The sequence below is a fragment of the Meles meles genome, chromosome 4 (genome assembly GCF_922984935.1).
Source record: "Meles meles chromosome 4, mMelMel3.1 paternal haplotype, whole genome shotgun sequence".
In the NCBI taxonomy this organism is placed as follows: Eukaryota; Metazoa; Chordata; class Mammalia; order Carnivora; family Mustelidae; genus Meles; species Meles meles.
Genome location: NC_060069.1, coordinates 86,917,611 through 86,939,196, shown reverse-complemented (window position 1 = coordinate 86,939,196; position 21,586 = coordinate 86,917,611). Strand labels below are relative to the sequence as shown.

The following is a 21,586-nucleotide window of genomic DNA, read 5'->3' as shown; positions in this document are numbered from 1 at the left end:
TAAATAAAATCTTAAAAAAAAAACCTAAAACTTGTTTTTTTAATTAGAAAACACCTTTTGATATAAGTTTTATATTTCTTAAATTGTATCTCTGGGAACATTTGTTTTTTGAATGTTTTAAACATTTCTCCTCAGTTACTGGGTTAGCTTTTTGGGAGCAGTTAAAATGGTCATGAAAGCATCAAATAAACTAATAGTAACCCCAAGCAAGTATACTTCTGTTTAAAAGCTAAGTGAAGTCTCTTCTGCTATGGTAATAGAATGAATAAATAATAGATTAATATATAAGTAATAAATAAGTAAGATTTAGAAACTATAATATCCTTCTTAAGAGTATTTTTTTCCTCCCCTTGAAAGAACAGTACTATCTATGTGGAAGAAGTTTTGGAGCTAGCAGTTTGTCAATTTTAGCTGGATACTTAAAAATGCAAATGTAATAAAAAAATAGCAGACTTTCTTGATTTTTGACATTTTCTTGCAGGACTAATAAACATTCCTTAACAGTTTTATTGGCTGGTTAATTTTCTTGCCATATTCCTAACATTAGAGCAGTACGTCCTGTGTTGGTGAACTATTTATGTTACTTTAATCAGTTTTTAGAAAATCTCTGCCTAGTTTTCTTTCTTGTGTTTGTAATGTTATAATGTGGGCTATTAATTTGTGTGCATGTTTTATACATTTACTCTTGAATAAGGAATAGTTAGCGCCTGTTCTGTGAGGCTGTTTCACAAGTGCTTTTAATTCCTTGAGGCACTCATCGACTACAGACCGGGGTTTTTAATTTATTTATTTTTTCAGTGATAGGATAAAATTATTCTGATTAATCCGCAAGAATAAAAGTAATTTGTCCAAGTTTATTCCCCTATAAGCAGCATATATTTGAATGCCCAAGGGCTGATGACTCTTGAGCATGATCATAGCAAATCTCTATGTGTTAGAGCTAGGTGGGTTTATTGCTTTGGATCCTTTAGTATTTTAGCTTGTATATGTCTTTTATTTGCTTTTCATTCACTTCATGCCATGAATGAAATCAAGAAAATATCCAAAGTCATTGATAATCAATTATAAAATATGTTATGTTTCAAGAACATATTTGAGATCTATTATTAGATATATACATAATCTAGTCCTAGACACATGGTATAGACTTGCTGGTTTATGTTGAAGTTGAGGGACTGTATGACAAAGCAGTCTTTTCCTCATATTGCGATTGTTTTCTGACTTGCAGGTTTTAAATGCACAGAGAGCAGGATACAAAGCAGCCATAGTTCACAATGTTGACTCCGATGACCTCATTAGCATGGGATCCAACGACAGTAAGTACAGGTATCACTTTTCTTCTCTCCTGTTTGACAGATCTTTTTGAAACTAAAACTTAACAAGACTTCCCCCCACTCTCATTTTCTTTTTAAAAAACAAAATTTCTTTTCTTATAGAAAGGTAACTCATCCTAACCGTTACTCTTGTGACAATTTTATTCATACTGAAGTGGAATTGTTCTTTTCTGAACAGTTAGCTGTTTTGTTTTCTTTTAACCTTGTGTTTCATTTTAGAAGATGTGTTGATATTTTGGTAAAAATCAAAGCTTTAAATAGAGATAAACATGCTGAGTTAAGGATCCATAGAAGAATTCTGGTGATTTCTTTATAGAATTACAATATTAAATGTTAGGGTATGCATCTACACTAGTTAGCTACTGTATTCTTATAGAATTTCAAAGCCACATACTTGTGCTTTCTTACACCAGTTGGTTATTAGCTTCTTAATATACATTGATATGCCTATAGCTTTTCATTCAAAATGGGAATGTTTTCCTTTATTCTCTACCAAATACTAGCTTGTAGGGAAAATGAGCCGATTTTAACCAAATAACTGGCTTTAACCAGTGACTTTTAAGCTGTATGCTTTCACTTAATTTGGTGAGAGTGGTAGGGGTATCTTTTGTTACGTTAAGGATGTGACTTTGGGACCCCCCAAAGGATGAGGGCTGGCTGCCAGGAGAACCACCCTGTGATGAAAGGGTTGGAGCTTTCAGTCTCCCCCAGCCCCCAATCTGGGGAGAGACAGAGGACTAGAAGTTGACAAGATCTCCAGTGGCCAGTGGTTTACTGTCTAATGGAGCCTTCATAAAAACCCAAAAGGACAGGTTTCAAAGAGTTGCTAGATTGGTGAACACATTGAGATTTGGGGAGAATTCTGTGCCTGGAAAGGGCATGGAATCTCCACATCCCTTCTCTCATACTTTGCCCTATGCATCTCTTACATCTGGCTGTTCCTGAGTTCTGTTCTTTCATAATAAACTGATAATCTGGTAAGTAGATTGTTTCTCTGAGTTCTGTGAGCTACTTTACTAATTAATTGAACCCAAGGAGGGGGCTGTCAATGGAACCTCTAACCTATAGCCAGTGAATCAAAAGCATATGTGATAACCTGGACTTAAAACTGGTGTCTGAAGGGTTGAGGGCAGTCTTGTGTAGAATCTGACGTAGAATCTGTAGAATCTGATGCTATCTCTAAGTAGATAATGACAGAATTGAGTTGAGTTGTTCCATGATGTGGGGGATATCCCCCACATATCCATTGAAAATTGGGTTCAGAACCCAAAGCACACTGCCAGCATCCATGATTAAGTATTTTATTTTTGTTTTTCTTCTAGCACCTAACCATAATACCTCTGGCTACTAAGTGCCATTGAGTCTCATATGCAAGAAAGAGCTTGGAGCAAAAAGCAGACATAAAGCTGTGGACTACTATCCTATGTTGGAATATATTTAAGACTTTAAATAATTAGATCCTCAATAGGAAATATTTTGGAGTCCTTAACTAAATTTTTTATAACTTAAGACGCTCTTCGTTGTTGTTGTTGTTGTTATTGTTTGAGTAGAACCCTTTTCTTCTTACCTTTAGAATCTGAGCTAAAATTATAACTTATAAAAAGTAAAATTGGTGGGGTACCTGGGTGGCTCAGTGTGTTAAGGCTCTGCCTTCAGCTCAGGTCATGATCTCAGGGTCCTGGGATCGAGCCCCACATCGGGCTCTCTGCTCGGCAGGGAACCTGTTTTCCTCTCTCTCTGCCTGCCTCTCTGCCTACTTGTGATCTCTCTCTCTCTCTTTGCAAATAAATAAATAAAATCTTAAAAAAAAAAAAAGTAAAACTTGGTAATGAAATCCTTCATTAATTTCCATATATGTATTTAAAGTTATTTTTAACATTTTAGCTGATTAAATCATTAAAATGCATGAGGTACCCTTAGAAGGGTCTAGCATTTCACAAAAAGTTTGCCAATCACTGCTGGGAAGTAGAGGAATTGATGAAGGTACTTGACTTACCAAATAAACTAGTTCTTTTGGTACTGCAGACATGACATGCTCTTCTTTCCCTTCAGCTGTCTCTTTTAAAAAAATATATGCCAAGTCAGTAACTTTTGTTACCTGTATACATTACTAGCAAAATGAAAAGCGTAACTACTCAAGAAATGGGTGTAAATTTAAATTGACACTCTCACTTGTATCAGCTGTATAACTTTAAGCAAGTTACTTACTCCTTGTGTGTTTTGCTGAAGTCCTAAACCAGTTAGCAGGCTTCAAGACCTTCTCAGGTGTTTTGAGTTAAACAAATTCATATTTATAAACTATTTACTCTCTTTACACATTTTCAATAAAAATTTTGCAAGCAGGAAGTGCCTGTTCCCTCTAACACCTATTTTGTCTTTGTAATACCATGAAACCTTTTTGTGGTAATCATGACAGTTCCTAAGGAAAATATGTTAAATGTTAAAAGTAGCACACAACATGTAATCCTGTTGTTGCCATGGAAATGTTTGAGTTGAGCTATTTCATTTCAAAGATTGCTCAGAATTTTGGTTCTTTATTGCTTGGATTATTTCTGTGATATTTTGCTCTATCCCTATGTATCTGTGTTTGGGACATTTCTTATATTCAGAAACAAATGTTGTAAAGATCTTTACAATTTTCAACTTTGCTGTTACTTGGAAGACGAAGGGAAAGCATGGATTCATTAAAAGAGGCATGTATCTATCCCCTTTTTAAGGCTTAGTCTATGACCACCGAGAATATTGTGCATATTTTAGGAACCGACATTGTACTATCTGGAAACAAAAGAACGTTTTAAAAGCCCCTTGCTGCCAACATTTCACACAAGGAATTTGTCTGTTTTTATTTCAGCTAGGACATAGGATGGGTTAACTCAGTGAGCCAGTAATATTTGTCATCTTCAGGAGGCAGCAGAATGTGATGGAGAAAACACCCAACTTCGGAACCAGGAAATGTGGGTTTATTCTTCTAGGTTAGTTAATATATGAATTTTGGGAGAGTTACTTAACCTTTTAAGCCCTTTACTTTCATCTGTAAAGGTGTGAATAATTTTTATTTTTATTTGACCTGACGAGGTTGTGAAGATCCTATAAGAGCAGATATGTGAGAAAACCCATGCCATGACAGAGTTGCAAGAGCTTAGATTAGGAGGCAGAGCCTCAAGTTTGAGTCTAGGTTGTACAAATTCCTAATTGTATAATCAGGGCAGGTTATCAATATGTCTGGGTTTGTTTCTTCTCTTTTTTCCCTTGTTGTCTTCCTTGAACAAGTATTTTTTTGACAGCCTGCTCTTCATCAGGTACTATTTTAGCCACCATGACTACAGCAGGGAATGACACACTTTAAGGCTCTGCTCTTGTATCTTTCAGTGAAATAGCAGAATGCAGCAGTTAGTTTGGCTTCTGGATACTGCCTGCTAGGGTTTGAATTTCAGCTGGATCACCTGCTAGCTGTGTGACCTTGGGAATATTTTCTTACATCTCTATAGGCCTCACCTTTCTGATCTGTAAAATGGGGATGATAATAGTACTTAACTCATTGGTTTGTTGTTGAGGATTGAAAGAATTCAGACATAGAAAACCTCTAGAAGACTGTCTGTTTCTTAGTGGTTTCTTAGTCATTACATAATAAATACATGATAATATAATTATTAGATATTATATAATAGTATTAATAATAATCATTTATGGCTATTATTACTGCTATTATTACATTCTAGGGTGGGAGAGAGGAAATGAACATACAATCAAAGAGATACGCTGTATGTCAAGTAGTGATAAGTGCTATAAAGACAATTATGAAAAAAGAAAGAAAGAAAGAAAATTATGTCAGGGCACCTGGGTGGCTCAGTTGGTTAAGCGACTGCCTTTGGCTCAGGTCATGATCCTGGAGTCTCAGGATCCAGTTCTGCATCAGGCTTCCTGCTCAGCGGGGAATTTGCTTCTCCCTCTGATCCTTTCCTCTCTTGTGCCCCCTCTCTCTTATTCTCTCTCTAATAAATAAATAAAATCTTCAAAAAAAAAAAGAAAGAAAAAATCCATGTTAGGCTGAAGGGATATAGAGTGTCAGGGATGAGAGGAGGCTGGTCATTTTAGATAGGGTGGTCAGAGGAGGCTTCTCTGAGGTTTTGACATTTTAACAGGTCTACAGCAAGAGACTGAGCCATGCAGATTTCTGGAGCAATGTTCCAAGGAAAGGGAACAGCAAGCAAATACAAAGGCTCAAAGATAAAGTTTATTTGGTGTTTTCAAGGTGTGACAGAAAGCCACAGTGGCTGAAGTATAGGCAGAGAGAGTGGAGAGAATGAGGTTAGAGAAGGCGCTAATGGCAGGATCACATTGTGTATTTATAGGACTTTGGAATTTGTTATGTGTAGCTTTTAAACAGAGATGTGAGGTGATCTTTTATTTTAAAAGGATCACTTTGGGGGCATCTGGGTGGCTCAGTGAGTTAAAGCCTCTGCCTTCAGCTCAGGTCATGGTCCCAGGGTCCTGGGATCGAGCCCCACATGGGGCTCTCTGCTCCGCGGGGAGCCTGCTTCTCCCTTTGTCTCTGCCTACCTCTCTGCCTACTTGTGACCTCTGTCTGTCAAGTAAATAAATAAAATCTTAAAAAAAAAAAAGGACCACTTTGGCTGTTCTTTGGAGAATAGATTGAAGGTGGAAGGTGGGCAGGAGTGCCAACAAAGAGACAAGTTAGAACGTTGCTGCAATAGCCAGGCCAGAAGTGATGGTGATCTGAAGTATTAGCAGTGACTATGATAAGTGATAGAATTATGGCTCTGTTTTGAAGTTGATAGGATTCAACAGAAGAAATAAAGAAATTGAGGAGTCAAGAATGATTCCAAGATGTACAGCCCGAGAAACTAGGTGAATACAGAATGCTGTTTACCAAGGAGAAAGACAAGGAGTAGAGCTGATTTTGAGGAAAGAGACAGTGAGAGTTCCATTTGAGAAACATTAAGTTTAAAACATCTATTAGGCAAGCAAGTGGAGATATTGAACAGGCAGTTGGATATATGAATCTGGAGACGTTGGGGTTGGCCATCTAAATTTTATTTTGTCTATGATATCATGACGATACTATTGGCAATGTATATTTCACAGTTTTGTGGATAAGAATTATCTAAAGTATTTTGTGAACTAGAAGATGTTTGGTTCAGTAGATAAATAATATTGCAAAGTCTCCAAGATGGCTTTTCATATTTGTATACATTCCTCCCCTTCTTCTGACTGAAGTGAGGAGCTTTTTACATCTCTTTAGATATCATAACTCAAAGAAGTTCTGTTACTTCCAAAAATTATTGATATGACAATATCTGAGTTGTATCAATCAATGGAAAAAACTTATACTTTTTTCCATTATATGGTCCCATTGATATAAAAATATAACATTTTTATTGATCCCACTGATATAAAAATAGTGATTAAATATTCTTTTACCAACCATTTTGGGTCTTGCCTTCCTGGGGCTTATATGGGATGTGTATATGTGAAAGAGGGGTAGGGATGGGAAGAACGGGAGGAAGGAGAGAATGAGCAGAAATGAATGATTATATTTATGTTAAAAAAAAAACTAGAAGTGAAAAAAATGCACTCTACCAGGATTTTATAACTTTAAAACTTGTTTTTATGGGGCGCCTGGGTAGCTCAGTCAGTTAAGTGTCTGCCTTTGGCTTAAGTCATGATCTTAGGGACCTGAGATCAAGCTGCATTGGCTCCCTGCTTGTGGGGGGAGGTCAGGGATCTGCTTCTCCCTCTCCCTCTGCCTGCCCGTGCCCTGTGCTCATGCTAACTCCCTCTCTCTCACATAAATAAATAAAATCTTTGAAAAAATTATAAATTGAGTCCTGCTATTATTTTTTAAAGAAACTTATTTTTATAAAGATTAAAGAAAACACGTCTGCAGTTGCTTAGGTTGGAGGGGAGAGGTTGAAAATAAAGGGGGATACAAGGGAATTTGGGTGGTGATAGAACATTCTGTGTCTTGATTGTGGTGGTGGTGGTTACATAACTGTATGTGTTGAAACTCCTAGAACTGTTTATTACTTCAAATAAAACCTTTGTCTTTGGGTGGGAAGGATAATGGTTGTGTTTGGTTTTCTTCTTGTATCTCCCCCCACACCCCTGCCTTTTTCAAATTTGTGTTTTGAGAGAACAAAGTTATTGTGAAAAGTGTAATGAAAGTAAGTGGACTTTCTCTAAAATTTTAGAGATTTGTTAATTTGTTAAATTAACAATTAAATTAACAAATTAAATTAATTTGTTAAATTAACTCACAGCTAAAAATAAGACTGCTTTTTCTATTGTAAATTTAAAGAGAATCTTCCTGAGTAATGGGTAATTTTTACAAACTTCTCTTTTGTTGACATTTGACTTTGGTTTTACAAGTAGGTATAAGAGTCCATTGTCTTAAGACACCAAACAAAACAGAGCTTTACTGTGAACTCCAGGCTTAGGAGGAAGTAGAAATTTACCCGGCTTTCCTATTCTTTGCCCTTTCTCAACTTCTGTCAGCCTGTCAGTCTGGAAAGCCGTAGGTATATGGTATCATTTTTGAGACTTGTATAAAGTGGTCTTTTCTTACATTCTTTGGCTTATACATCTCCTGGGAATGGGTATGTAAAAAAAAGCTTTTTCACTTTCTCATTTAAGTTATGTGTGGAAAGAAAACGTAAAATAAATTTCTTTCTCTTCCTTTTCTAAGAGTTAATTATGTCTATAGAGGAATAAATCAAAAGGAAATATTAAAAATATATCTAGTCTTCACAGGACTATTGAGATGGTACGGTAATGTATGTATGCACAATGTTAGCTTTTGTTATTGTAAATGTAATAGGATTTCTCAATCACTGTGATTGATAATACTATAACTCTGCAATGAGGAAAATCAACTGATTTGAATTGATTGTAATTATTTCCAGTTGCATTTGCTGCTCTTATGAAGAAACTAGAGTTGATTGTACACGGAGTATGGGATTTTAAGAATAATTTTATTATTATTTTATACAGTTGATGTGCTAAAGAAAATTGACATTCCATCTGTCTTTATTGGGGAATCATCAGCTAATTCCCTGAAAGATGAATTTACATATGAAAAAGGGTAAGTAATGGATATAAAAAAAAATCATGTAGCTTAATATTCCTTATATTAGGGTAGAACTATATTAGTTGTAACCAAGGTTATGTTTAAAAATGAGCTCTACTGTGCTAAATTATCTCTTAAGTCATTATGATTTTAAGACTCTATCGTAATATTTCTTCTGTGCATGATTATAATCATTGATGATAACTTCCTAGATCCATTGAGTTCTTTAGGGTTTGCAAGTACTCTAATTTTATAATTCCTTCTTCATTTATTAGCTAAAATGCTTCTGTAAAGAGAACGTGCACCTTTATCAGTTATTTCATTACCTTGATACACAATCTAAGAAAGCGAGGATGGGGTGTCAGGCTGACTTAGTTGGTGGAGCATGTGACTCTTGATCTCAGGGTAGTCAGTTTGAGCCCCATGTTGGATGTAGAGATTATTTAAAAATAAAATCTTAAAAAAAAGGGGGGAGGGGTGTCTGGGTGGGTTAGTCAGTTAAGTGTCTAACTCTTGATTTCGGCTCTGGACACAATCTCATGGTCCTGGGATCAAACTCTGCCTTGGGTTCCAGGCTCAGTGGGGAGTCTGCTTGGGATTCCCTCTCTCCCCCTGCCCCTCGCTTGTGCACTTGCTCCCTCTCTCAAATAAATAAATAATTCTAAAAAAAAAAACAACTGGTATAAACAATCCCTGCCCTTCGTTTACTATTTTTCAAAATGATTTCGTTCACTAGCATCTTCCAAAGATGATTTATATGTATATTCAAACTATCATAATGAATTCATGAGTTAAAACTCACTGAATGTGCTTCAGCCCATTGCAGTGATTCTCTTTATTGATGTTCACATTTTCCCATTTCAGACTTCCAAGTTTAATCCAAATGTCTTTTAATGTAAATCTGGAGCTTTTGACTGCTCCTTATTTTCTGTATGACAAGATGTTCCAGGTCCCTTTTGTTCTTTTCCTACCCCTGACTTGGAACCTGCCGTTTTTTTGAAGGCGCCTCTGTTTTCTTTTAATTGAATATGGTATTTAGAGACTGAGGGGTGATCATTGCTCCTTGGTTTGTCATTATTTCTAGGGCTTTTCAGTGGATAAATCTAAGACATATATGTGCTTTTTGTTTTTATTATACGAGGTAAATTTTTCAGATAAAATAGTGTGTTTTAAAGATACAAAAAGTCATGAGCGCATGCTGTTGCTTCTAACCTAAATTCAGGGCTGAAGGTTTTTTGCTCTACTTCATTAATTTTACACCTGTATTTTATTTTTCTGTGCTCAAAGACACCAAAGTAATTGTTTTCTTTTTTAATTGCACAATACATATATAACAGAACAATACCAACACTACTGCCATTTGTTAAAAAACAGTTCTTTCTTTGTTTAAGGTATATCATAATAAGGATCTAAAACCAAATTACCATGTTTTAAAGACATGTAAAATAATTCTGTGTGCTGATGCTATCAACTGGAAGCACAGGCCTATTTGATTCATGTTGCTTTTAGATTTTAGGGATTGCTTTTTTTACCCTCATTGTGACTTTTATGATTTTGTATAAACTTAAAGTCAAAATCAACAAAACGCAGTGCATAGTCAGAGAAGTCCAGCTTCTAAGTATCATCTGCTTTGTCCATTGTTCCCATCCTAACCTTTTAAGTAGCAATTTTAAAGTTTATTGGGGCACCTGGGTGGCTCAGTTGGTTAAGCATCTGCCTTTGGCCCAGGTAATGATCCCAGGGTCCTAGGATTGAGTTCCACATTGGGCTCCTTGCTCAGCGGGGAGTATGCTTCTCCTTCTGCCCCTTCCCCTGCTTGTGCTCGCTCGCTCTCTCTCTCTGTCAAATAAATAAATAAAATCTTCTAGAAAATAAGACATAGGAAACACTAGATTTAGAACCCAGGTCTGTGAATCTTAACACAGTGCTTACAAGAAAATTCTGGAATTGATTGCATTTCTGTGGTTACACATATATAGGAAGTGTTCAAAAGTATTTAAATTTCGGAGTGCCTGGGTGGCTCAGTGGGTTAAAGTCTCTGCCTTCAGCTCAGGTCATGATCTCAGGGTCCTGGGATCGAGCCCTGCATCGGTCTCTCTGCTCAGCAGGGAGCCTGCCTCCCCCTCTCTCTCTTCCTGCCTCTCTGCCTACTTGTGATCTCTGTCTGTCAAATAAATAAATAAAATCTTTTTAAAAAAAAAGTTTTTAAAATTTCTAGTTCCCTGGGTCTTCCTGCTTTGTTCGTTTAGCCCCTTCTCACCTGGCAGTTCTGTTCATTTCTGAGCAACCCTTTGGCTTATCTCATAGGACAGGGTTTATTTGTTTATCTCATCCAAGCCACATCCACATAACATCCTTATGTTAACATACGGGGCGCTTGGTTGGCTCAGTAGGTTAAAGCCTCTGCCTTTGGCTCAGGTCATGATCCCAGGGTTCTGGGATCGAGCCCCATATTGGGCTCTCTGCTCAGCAGGGAGCCTGCTTCCTCCTCTCTCTCTGCCTGCCTCTCTGCCTACTTGTGATCTCTGTCTGTCAAATAAATAAATAAAATATTTTTTAAAAAGATTAAAAAATTTAAAAAAATTAGAAAAAGAAAGTTGTTAACATAAAAGGAGAAGAAGAAAACTCATATGAGAGATGTAAAGTTTGCTATTGCTGAGATACTTATTTCTATAATGAGTTGAATGTAGATAAGCAGTAGTCTGGCTTTTAACCCTGACAATGTTAATTTATAGCTGGTTGGTAGGAGTAGGGTAGGGAGGTTGCAGAAGACTAGCATCGGATGGAAAGGTTCTTCTACTTAAAAGTGTCACCACTGTTACTGTCTCAGCACTGGCTCATACGGTTTCAGAAGAATTGTGTCAAGCATAGGGGCATTACTTCCAGACCTGACCTCATGCTGGAAGAGATGGCATACATTACAGTGGCCCAGGCTGCTGCTTTTCTTTTTTTACCCTGATAGATCAGTCATTTTGGTATTTTATGTAAAGCTACAAAAACACGTAAATCTTTTGTCATCCCCTATTCTGCTCAAAGTGATTGAAATAAAAAGCTCCTTTTATTCTAGCATTCTTAGCATTTTTGGGAAAATATTTAAATTATTGGGCCATTCCTTATATTATCTTTTTTATTTGTTTTTGTATTTGGTAAGCTTGATAGAGCTCCCTGCATATGAATATAATAAATAATGGCAAGAAGACTTAAAAATTGCTTAATTTGATTTCATGTTATTTTTCTTAAGTACTGTGGTGTTCTAAACATCTCTGTGCGGGGGAAGGAGTTGGCCAGTTTTTATTTCCCTTTTATTGAGAATTTTTGTTTTGCATTTAACCCTTATGTTACGAAGTACCAGGCTTCACTGCCTAAAAATCACCTAGAAGTGGGTTACAATGTGGTGTTACCAGCACCATACTAGTGGAGTAGCACCTGAGTACAATGGAGAAAGCAGTCCTATCACCATTATACAACCGCTTCCTTAGACTGAATATATTTTCTAATGCAGGATTTTGCAACCATATAAAATTTGCTCACACAACAAAAATAGTGTGCCTGTTTTTGTTTTTTTTTTCCTAAAGATTTTATCTGAGAGTGAATATAAGCAGGATCAGAGGCAGTGAGAGAAGCAGACTCCCCACTGAGTAGGGAGCCCCATGTGGGGCTCATTCCTAGGATTCCAGGATTATGACCTGAGCCAAAGGCAGACACTTAACCGACTAAAATATCCAGGCACTCCAATAGTGTGCCTATTCTGATCACAGTTTCATTTTATGAGTCCCTGTCAATTTTTGTAATTGTAATTCCACCATAAGCAATAACATGGTTAATAACAATGGGGATTAAGGCAGGTAGCCTTATTCCATCCCTTTCCCACAACGTACACTTTTTTTTTTTTTTTTCAGCTTTTTCCAGTCAAGCAATGGGGAGGGTAGAGAATAGGGAGGAGGCTACACCTCCTTTTAATTCCCTTATCAGTTTTTTATTCCATATCTCACAGATTAATGTACAGGGGCTATGTCCACTGTACCTGGTATAAGAAGTTCATGTAAAGCATAGGGAAGAAGGAGGATATTTTTGATAATAGTAGCTTCAGAGCTTTACCATAGGAGGAACTGATGGATAATTGACTGGGATGAGGGGTTCTGTTGACAAGGTGCCCAAGGTACTACCATTGTTTAAATTGCTGATTTTGCCTGTAAAATATGCAGAATTTTGCCCAGGTTACTAAATTCAGTAAATAACATGTTTCTAGGATGGACACAGTAATTATTATTGGCTGATTTCCTGTACCCAGTCTAAAATCTTCCTTAATTATGTAAGCAAGTTATTTTGGTAAATATGTAGAAGAAACAAAGATGGAGAATGTATCTCTTAAAGTATTGGAAATCATGTTTTAGAAGATGAGATGTGTTTAGTGGATTGAATTTTAATATCTAAATGCCTTTTAAACATTGCTTTTGTTTTTAATTAACATTGTAATTTGGCAACTCTTAATATTTCTCAATTACTAATTTTTGTTTTCTTCTAGGGGCCACATTATCTTAGTTCCAGAATTTAGTCTTCCTCTGGAATACTATCTAATCCCCTTCCTGATCATAGTGGGCATCTGTCTCATCTTGATAGTCATTTTCATGGTAGGTAAATCAATGTTAAGTATATTTTTAAAAATAGTATGGATGGTTCTAAAAAACATTGTATTGAGTGAGAGGAGACTTACATAAAGGGGTACATATTGTATGAGTCCATTTATATGATTGGGTCTAGAAAAGGTGAAGATAATCTGGGTAGAAAAATCAGAACAGTGATTACTTCTAGGGGTGCTAGGAAGAGGGGGTGAGGGATATACTGAGAAGGGTATGAGGGAACTTTTGGGGGGTAAGTCATATTCTGTATCTTGACAGAAGTTGCACAAACATCTGTACACTTGAATTTTTTGCATGTCTTTGTATATAAATTTTACCTAAGGAAAAAAATACTGTAAAAGAAATACTAAGCTCTAACTAATGAGAGATATGCTAAAGTATTTGGGGAGACATATAATGATGATCTGCAACTTTCTTTGAAATGCATTATAAAAACAATGAGAGAAAGAGGTGTTTTGGGGTGCCTTGGTGGCTCAGTTGGTTAAGCGGCTGCCTTTGGCTCAGGTCATGATACCAGAGTTCTGGGATCGAGCCCTGCTCAGCAGAGGGCCTACTTCTCCCTCTGACTCTGCTTGCCACTCTCTATCTTTCTGTAAAATAAATAAATAAAATCTTAAAAAGAAAAAAGAAGGTGTTTTGATGGGTAAATAGAGGGATGGAAAGGTGATTAAAAGTGTAATACAATGTTAATTGTGGAATCTAGGTGATGGGTATATGGGTATTATAAAATTTCTTCAATTCTTCTCTGTATTTGAAAGTTTTCATATCGAAATATAAAGAATACTATGAGTGCTGAGGTTAAAGGTGATGACACATTATCTAAAACAGTGGCTACCACAGTATGGTCCTGGGACTCTTAATGGGACTGCGAAGTCAGAATTATTTTCATAATGATGCGAAGATATTATTTGCCTTTGTCACCCTCAGTCTCTCAGTGTTTAAAGTGGAAGTTTCTAAAAACTATATGATTTGTGATATAAAAACAAATTGAAGGCAGAAGCAGATAAGAGAAGACCTCTGTATTAAGATAGATACTAAAAGAGAATTGCAGGGGCACCCTGGGTGGCTCAGTCAGTTAAACATCTGCCTTCAACTCAGGTCATGATCCCAGGGTCCTGGGATCAAGCCCCATGTCGGACCTCCTGCTCAGTGGGGAGCCTGCTTCTCCCCCTTCTTGTGTTCTCTCTCTCTCTCTCTCAACTTAATAAATCTTCTAAAAACTTTTTTATTGCCACCATATAAAACAATCCCAGGAGTCTCATTTTATTTTTATAAAGATATTTATAATAACAATCAATCAGTTTATTGTTATATGGACATTACAGGTTAGAGATTAAATGCCATCTTTGGAATGTTCAATCTTTCTGTGATGCTCTGGTATTTCTTTTCATTTATTTAGATCTTCTATATCCATCAGTTTAATAATTTTTTTCTGTAAACATTTTGCACGTCTTTTGTTAGACATTTTTTTTTAAGATTGTATTTATTTATTAGAGAACACAAGCAGGCAGGAGGCGTAGAGGGAGAAGCAGACTCTCCACTGAGCAGGGAACCCGATGTGGGACTCCATCCTCCGACCTGGGATCATGACGTGGGCCTAAGGCAGAGGCTTAACGGATTGAGCTACACAGGCGCCCCTTTTGTTAGACTTTTGAAATTGCATTTTCTCAGTGGTTGTTATTAGGATATAAGAACATTATGGATTTTTAGAAAACAAACTTTTGGGGCCTGGGTGGCTCAGTGGGTTAAGCCGCTGCCTTCGGCTCAGGTCATGATCTCAGGGTCCTGGGATCGAGTCCTGCATCGGGCTCTCTGCTTGGCGGGGAGCCTGCTTCCCTCTCTCTCTCTCTCTCTCTGCCTGCCTCTCTGCCTACTTGTGATCTCTCTCTCCGTCAAATAAATAAATGAAAAATCTAAAAAAAAATAAATAAATAAATAAAAAGCAAACTTTTAATTTTTGAATAATGTTAAGATTTACAAAAAAATTTCAAAAAAGAGTGTTCTTGTACATTCCTCATCTAGTTTCTCCACTTTACATTACCGTGGTCCATTTGTCAAAACTAAGAAACTAACATTGGTACCTTATTAGTAATTGAACTCCAGACTTTGTATAGATTTCCTGAGTTTTTCCATTAATGTTCTCTTTCTGTTCCAGGATCCAAAACAGAAATCCTGTTCCAGGATTCCAAATAAAAACTATTTTATTTAGTTAGTATGTCTTCCCAGGCTCCTCTGTTCTCTGATAGTCTGTCAGTCTCAGTCTCTCTGTGTTTTCAATAACCTCAACAGTCTTGGGGAGTCTTGGCCAGGTATCCTGTAGAATGTCCCTCAATCTGCTGTTTTTCTTATGATTACATTGTGTTATAGGTTTCTTGGGGGAATAAGTTTTTAAAAACAGAGGTGAAGTGCCCTTCTTATGTCATGGGGTACATGATATCTGCATAACATTACTAATGGTATTAACATTCATTCCTTGGTTAAGGAATTCTCCACTATAAAGTTAATATTTTTCTCTTTTTCTATTCTTACTTTGGAAGTGAGACACTTGTGTAGCACCCCTAAAACTGAGGAGGGGCAAGCAAGATCTAGAGTGGGGAGTGGGAGAGAGTATCTACTACATATATTATTTGGAATTCTTTTGTGAAAAAGATGTATCTCTTCTTGGCATTTATTTATTTATTCAATCATTTATTTATATTAATATGTACTCCTGTATATTTATTTTATACCTTGGGTTATAATCTAGTGCCATTTTATTTATGTTCAAATTTTGACCTTTGACCATGGAGCGCTCTATCAAGCTGGGTCATGTGTCCCTTTCATTTAATCCATCCTTTAGTTTTTCTAAGCACTTCTTTAGTATCTGGTACTATAAGAAGCTTCAGATTCATCTTATATTTTCTTGCTCCACCCCTAAAATTAGACATTTCTCCAAGGAGCCCTGGTTTCTTTTATTGAAGTGTTATATTTAGAAACCAAGATTTAAACACTGGACATAATTTTTATGTATTAATCTTGTATCTACAAACTTGCTGAATTCTACTCTGGTAATTGGAATTTATTGAGTCCCTTAGGTTTTTAGTGTAGAAAAAAAGAATAGAAAGAATAACAAAAAAATGCCCTTGGCAGAGTAGGAGTAGATGTAAATACCCTTAAATCAATAAAGATTATTGACTGAAAACTAAAAATGAACATCATTAAATGGTTAATTTGTTAGAAGACTTCTTGAAAGCCAGAAACAACCAAAAAAATGTTCCTTATTGTTGAACCTCCTATTTAACATTATGCTGTCTTCTCTGGTAAACTGAGAAAAAAAGACTGTATAAGGATTAGAAATAAAAATTTTCTTCTTCCTTATTTAATGATGAATGGGTGCTGAATTATATATCTTTTACATGTTGTAATGATCATTGTTTTTTTTTTCTCTTTTACTCTATGTGGGATTACATTATTTTGTAAATTTTAAAAATCCTTGTATTTGATTATCATGTATAAATTTTGTCTTTACATTTTGGATTACTCTGATTTCTAATATTGGATCATTTAGTTCTATACTTGTACATAGATGCGAAAATCCAAAATAAAATATTAGCATTCTGAATGTCTGGGTAAGGGAAAGTTTTAGTATTATGGGACCAGAATAATCTTTTTTTTAAAATGGAATTATTTCATTTTGTTTTTTTAGGGAGGGAGGGAGATAGGATTGAGAGAGGAGGGGGAGAGGGAGAGACTCTTAAGCCAACTCCATACCCAGCAGGGCTCAATCTCACAACCCTGAGATCATAACCGGAGCCGAAATCAAGAGTTGGATGTTTAACCTACTGAGCCACCTAGGCACCTAGAATAGTCTTCACATCAAAACTGGACAATCCATTAGCACATGGAGCAGGCTCTGTAGAAAACAGTATATGACAAGTCCTCAAAAAATTAAACAAATTATCATATCCAGCAATTCCACTTTGGGTATATAACCAAAAGATTTGAAGACAGAGTTGGACAGATATTTGTACACCTTTGTTCATAATAGCATTATTTGCAATACCCAAAGGTGGAAGCAACCAAATTGTCCATCAGTGCATGAACAAAATGGGTTTTCAGATAAACAAAATGTGGTATAGACATACAATGGATTGTTAGCTTCAAAAAGGAAGGGAATTCTAATACATGTACAATGTACAATGTGGATGAACCTTAAAGACATGCTCACTGAAAAAAAGCTAGTCACAAAAGAACCAGTACTGTATGATTTTATTTATATGGGATACCTAGAGTAGTCAGATTCAGAGACAAAGTAGAATGGTAGTTGCCAGGGGCTGTAGGGAGGGTAGGGTAGGGAATTATTGTTTAATGAGTACAGGGTTTCAGTTTTGCAAGATGAAAAGAGTTTTATGGATAGATGGCAGTGATGGTAGCACAGTAATGTGAATGTACTTAGTGCCACAGAACCGTACACTTAAAAATGGTTAAGATAGTAAGTTTAGTGTTATTTTACCATACAGTTGACCCTTGAGCAACATGGGTTTGAACTGCATGGGTCCACTTATAAGCAGTTACAAATAAATAACTAGACAAGATAAAACTAGACCCATAAAACTAATAACCCTTATTTTCTGTTTTCTAAAATAGTTTTTGATTGAGTTGGGATTATATATCAGTTTTTGGTGAAGGTTGTTTACAAAATAATCCAGGTCTGTCGACTTTTCTCATAGTCATCTGGACATTCAGATAGATGGTTGTCTGCTTTTTCTACTACCACGCCCAGCATGGAGCCTGATGCAGGGCTCGATCTCACAGCCCTGAGATCATGACCTGAGCTGAAATCAAGAGTCAGATGCTTATCCGACTGAGCCACCCATGTGCCCCCTAAATTATATTTCCAAGAAATTGTCTATTTTATCTGTTTTCAAGTGCCTTGTCTGGAATTAAGTGCCACTCACTTAACAATTTAAAAAGAATTTCTTTTTTTTTAAAGGGAATTTATACTATATGTGAAGTGAGTTCTCTTTATTCATATTTGTCCTTGCCTTTCACAGTGTTATCAGAAGTTTACCTGTTTTGTCTTTCAAAGAAGTAGACCTTGAGTGTTTTCTCTTGTTCCTTTCATTCAACAAATATTTTGCATCTATGATGCACTACTTTGGGGTCCAAAGATTCATCAGTGAACCAAATAGGTAAAAATGCCTTGTGTAAAGCAGCTTAGATTCTGGTGGAAGTTACATTCTAAAGTCTTCACTTTCTTCTTCTTTTTTTCCTCTATCTCCTGAATTTCTGCTCTTTATTTTTTTCATTAGTTTCAGAGGTAGAATTTGGTGATTCATCATTTGCGTATAACAGCTGGTGCTCGTTACAAGTGCCCTCCTTAATGCCCATCACCCAATTATCTCTTCCATTTCCCCTCTCCCCTCCATCCACCCACATTTTGTTTCCTAAAGTACAGCATCTCTTATGGTTTGCCTCACTCTGAATTTTCCATCTTATTTTATTTTTTCTTCACTACTCCTATGTTCATCTGTTTTGTTTCTTAAATTCCATGTATGTGTGAAATCATATGGTATTTGTCTTTCTCTGACTGACTTATTTCACTCAGTATAATACCTTTTAGTTCCATCTATGTTGTTGCCAATGACAAGATCTTTTTGATGGCAGAGTAATATTGGTGTGTGTGTGTGTATGTGTGTGTATACACATATATAGACCATCTTCTTTATCCATTCATCTGTTGATGGACATCTGGGCTCTTTCCATATTTTGGCTATTGTGGACAATTGGAGTGCAGGTTCCCCTTCATATCATTATGTTTGTATCCTATGGATAAAATCCTATCCTATGGATAAAAACCTAGTAGTGCCAATGCTGGATCATAGGGTACCTCTGTTTTTAACTTTTTGGGGAATCTCCATACTGTTTTCCAGAGTAGCTGCACCAGTTTGCATTTCCACCAACAGTTTAAGAGTGTTCTCCTTTCTCCACATCCTCTCCAGCACTCCCTCTCACTCCTTCATGTCCTCATCCTTTTCCCAGCCCCATCCCTAGGCACAGATCAGCTTTTGGTCACTATAGATTAGTTTGCATTTTTTTCAGCTTTATACACATAGAATTATATATTATGTACTCTTCTGTGTCTGCCTTTCTCTCAGGATAATTATTTTGAGATTCATGTATTGAGTATATATATATTTTTTACCCAGTTATGTTTGATTGTATAAATAAATTACAGTTTTGTTTAATCCATTTACCTTTTGATAGGCATTTGGGTTGTTCTAGTTTTTGGATATTACAATAAAGCTGACATGGACATTTGTGTACAAGTTGTTATATTGATTTGTACTTTCATTTCTATTGGGTACATATAAGTAGAAGTGGGGTGATAGAGTCATATGGTAAATGTGTGTTTAAAGTTATAAAAAACCATCAGCATTCCAAAGTGGTTATAACAGTAGTGTATCATAATGACAGTTCCTCCACTTCGTTGCCAACACTTGATATAGTTAGTCTTTTTAATTTTAGTCATTCTCATAGGTGTATAGTGGCATTTGTGATTTGAATTGACATTTCTCCTTGACTAATTATGTTGAGTATCTCTTCCAGTGCTTATTTGCCATCCATTTGTCTTCTTGGTAAACTGTTTATTCAGATATTTTGTCCATTTGTTTTCTGTTGGGTTGCCTTTTTTAAAAATTACTGTTTTTGAGTTCTTCATAAATTCTGATACAAATTCCTTATCAAATATGGAGTTTGCAAGTATTTTTTCTCATTCTGTGGTTTGTCTTTTATTTTTTAACAGTGTCTTTTGAGGATAGAAGTCCTCATTGACACAGTCAAATTTATAAAAATTTTCTTTTTATGGATGTCACTTTTGGCATTTGGCTCTGTCCTGTAGACTTCCTTTGCATTCTTGCAAGCACAGTCACTTATATTTGAAAATATTCTGTATATTTTATCCAGCATTCCTGAGTATTCATAGTATAGGTGTTCTATAGTACTTCTATTCAGTTTGCTGCTACAACTGAAAGTGCAGTGACTAATCAATGTGTGTTTGAAAATTTTATTAGTTTGTAACGTTCAGGAATTTCAACTCTGCCTTCTTGATCCAGTGGAGCCTTTGTAACTTGTGGTCTGTCATTTATATTTGCAAAGAAATAGTACTATGTTATTTATAATGTTTCTGTTAGAGTAGATAAAGATAACTTAGGTCAATGATTAAAAATTCAAAGGATAATTTGAGGTAAACTATTTACTTATCTAACTAGTGCTTCAATTAATGATATTGCAATTAGGGTTTAAGTAAATTGAATTGATTTGCCACAGCTATCCAGAAACATGTCTGTTATTGTAATGCCCATTTTCTATTTGCATGTTTAATGTCTGATTTCTTTTTTTTCTTTATCTTTAGATCACAAAATTCGTCCAGGACAGACATAGAGCTAGAAGAAACAGACTTCGTAAAGATCAACTTAAGAAACTCCCTGTACATAAATTCAAAAAAGGTCAAGTGAATATTTTAATTTTCTAAATAATCACCATTTGTTTATTTAAGAATCTATGATGACCTCACTCTAATACTGCCTTCTGAGCCCTTGCCATATACTATGCCTAATACTCTGTTAATAATCAGTGAATGTGGAAGATGGGGTTTTTTTTTTTCTGCGGTGTATGCTGGTGAAGGCAAGAAGGGGGTAAATGGTCAGTAGAGAATTTACAAACAATAACGAAACTGACCTAAATGCTTCACCATGCGTCAGCAGTTCTCAACCTAAATGGATAAAATACTTCTGTGCATTAATATGATCTACTCCCACTAACCCTCCTTCCACTTCTCTCTCCCACCATATACCACTATTTAACTAAATACAAAGTTAATAGTGTTACGTTAACTAAATACACATGTGGCTATTATGTGTCAATGTATTTTAAATATATAGGCTCATTTAATTTTCATATTTCTATGAAATGGATACTTTAATGGGCATTATGGATGAGGAAATAGAGGATCAGAGAGGCAAAAAACTTAAATATCACACAGCCAGTCCTGATAGAGCTGGAGAGGGGTCTAATAATCTAGTTAATATAATTTCTCCTACCTATGCTTTAGTACATGCTTGTTAAGTCCTTTTGGCTAGTAGTCCCAGACTTTTCAATTCCATATACCATGAAAAGTATTCTGTTTTTTAATTCAGAAAAAATGCATAGAGAGGAGAAATGGGGAAGGTATTAGAATTTAGTTCTGCCAAAATTTTATTTTCCAAGTAATTATGTGTTTTAAAAAACCTTCCATTTACAATAACTGTCATTTGATTAAAAATATAACATTAACAAAAAAATAGGAAAAGCCACATGTTAAAAGGAATAAACAGAGACATTTATAAAAATGTACTGCACTGTCCTCATTCACTATGGAGTATGTAAAAGTTATTCACAGGCCTGGTTTAAGGACTGGCTTTAGGAATCACTTTTTTAAACTCCATTTTGTGTTTATTTTTATGCTTCCTAAACCCAGAAAAAAAAGGTTTAGAAAGGTGGTATTG

At 35.8% G+C, this 21,586-nt stretch overlaps 1 protein-coding gene across 4 annotated transcripts in view; it reads left to right on the top strand.

Annotated features, from left to right (window-relative positions):
* The window catches only part of RNF13 (ring finger protein 13), a 154,178-nt gene that overhangs the window by 95,337 nt on the left and 37,255 nt on the right, over positions 1–21,586 (top strand). For 3 of the 4 annotated variants that reach the window (XM_046002847.1, XM_046002846.1, XM_046002849.1), the window contains 4 exons: positions 1,229–1,316; positions 8,346–8,436; positions 12,947–13,052; positions 20,455–20,548. In XM_046002847.1, the coding sequence (XP_045858803.1) occupies positions 1,229–1,316; positions 8,346–8,436; positions 12,947–13,052; positions 20,455–20,548 (379 nt within the window). Of the gene's footprint in view, positions 1–1,228; positions 1,327–8,345; positions 8,437–12,946; positions 13,053–20,454; positions 20,549–21,586 lie in introns of all 4 variants that reach the window. The other variant, XM_046002848.1, reaches the window with a different exon arrangement.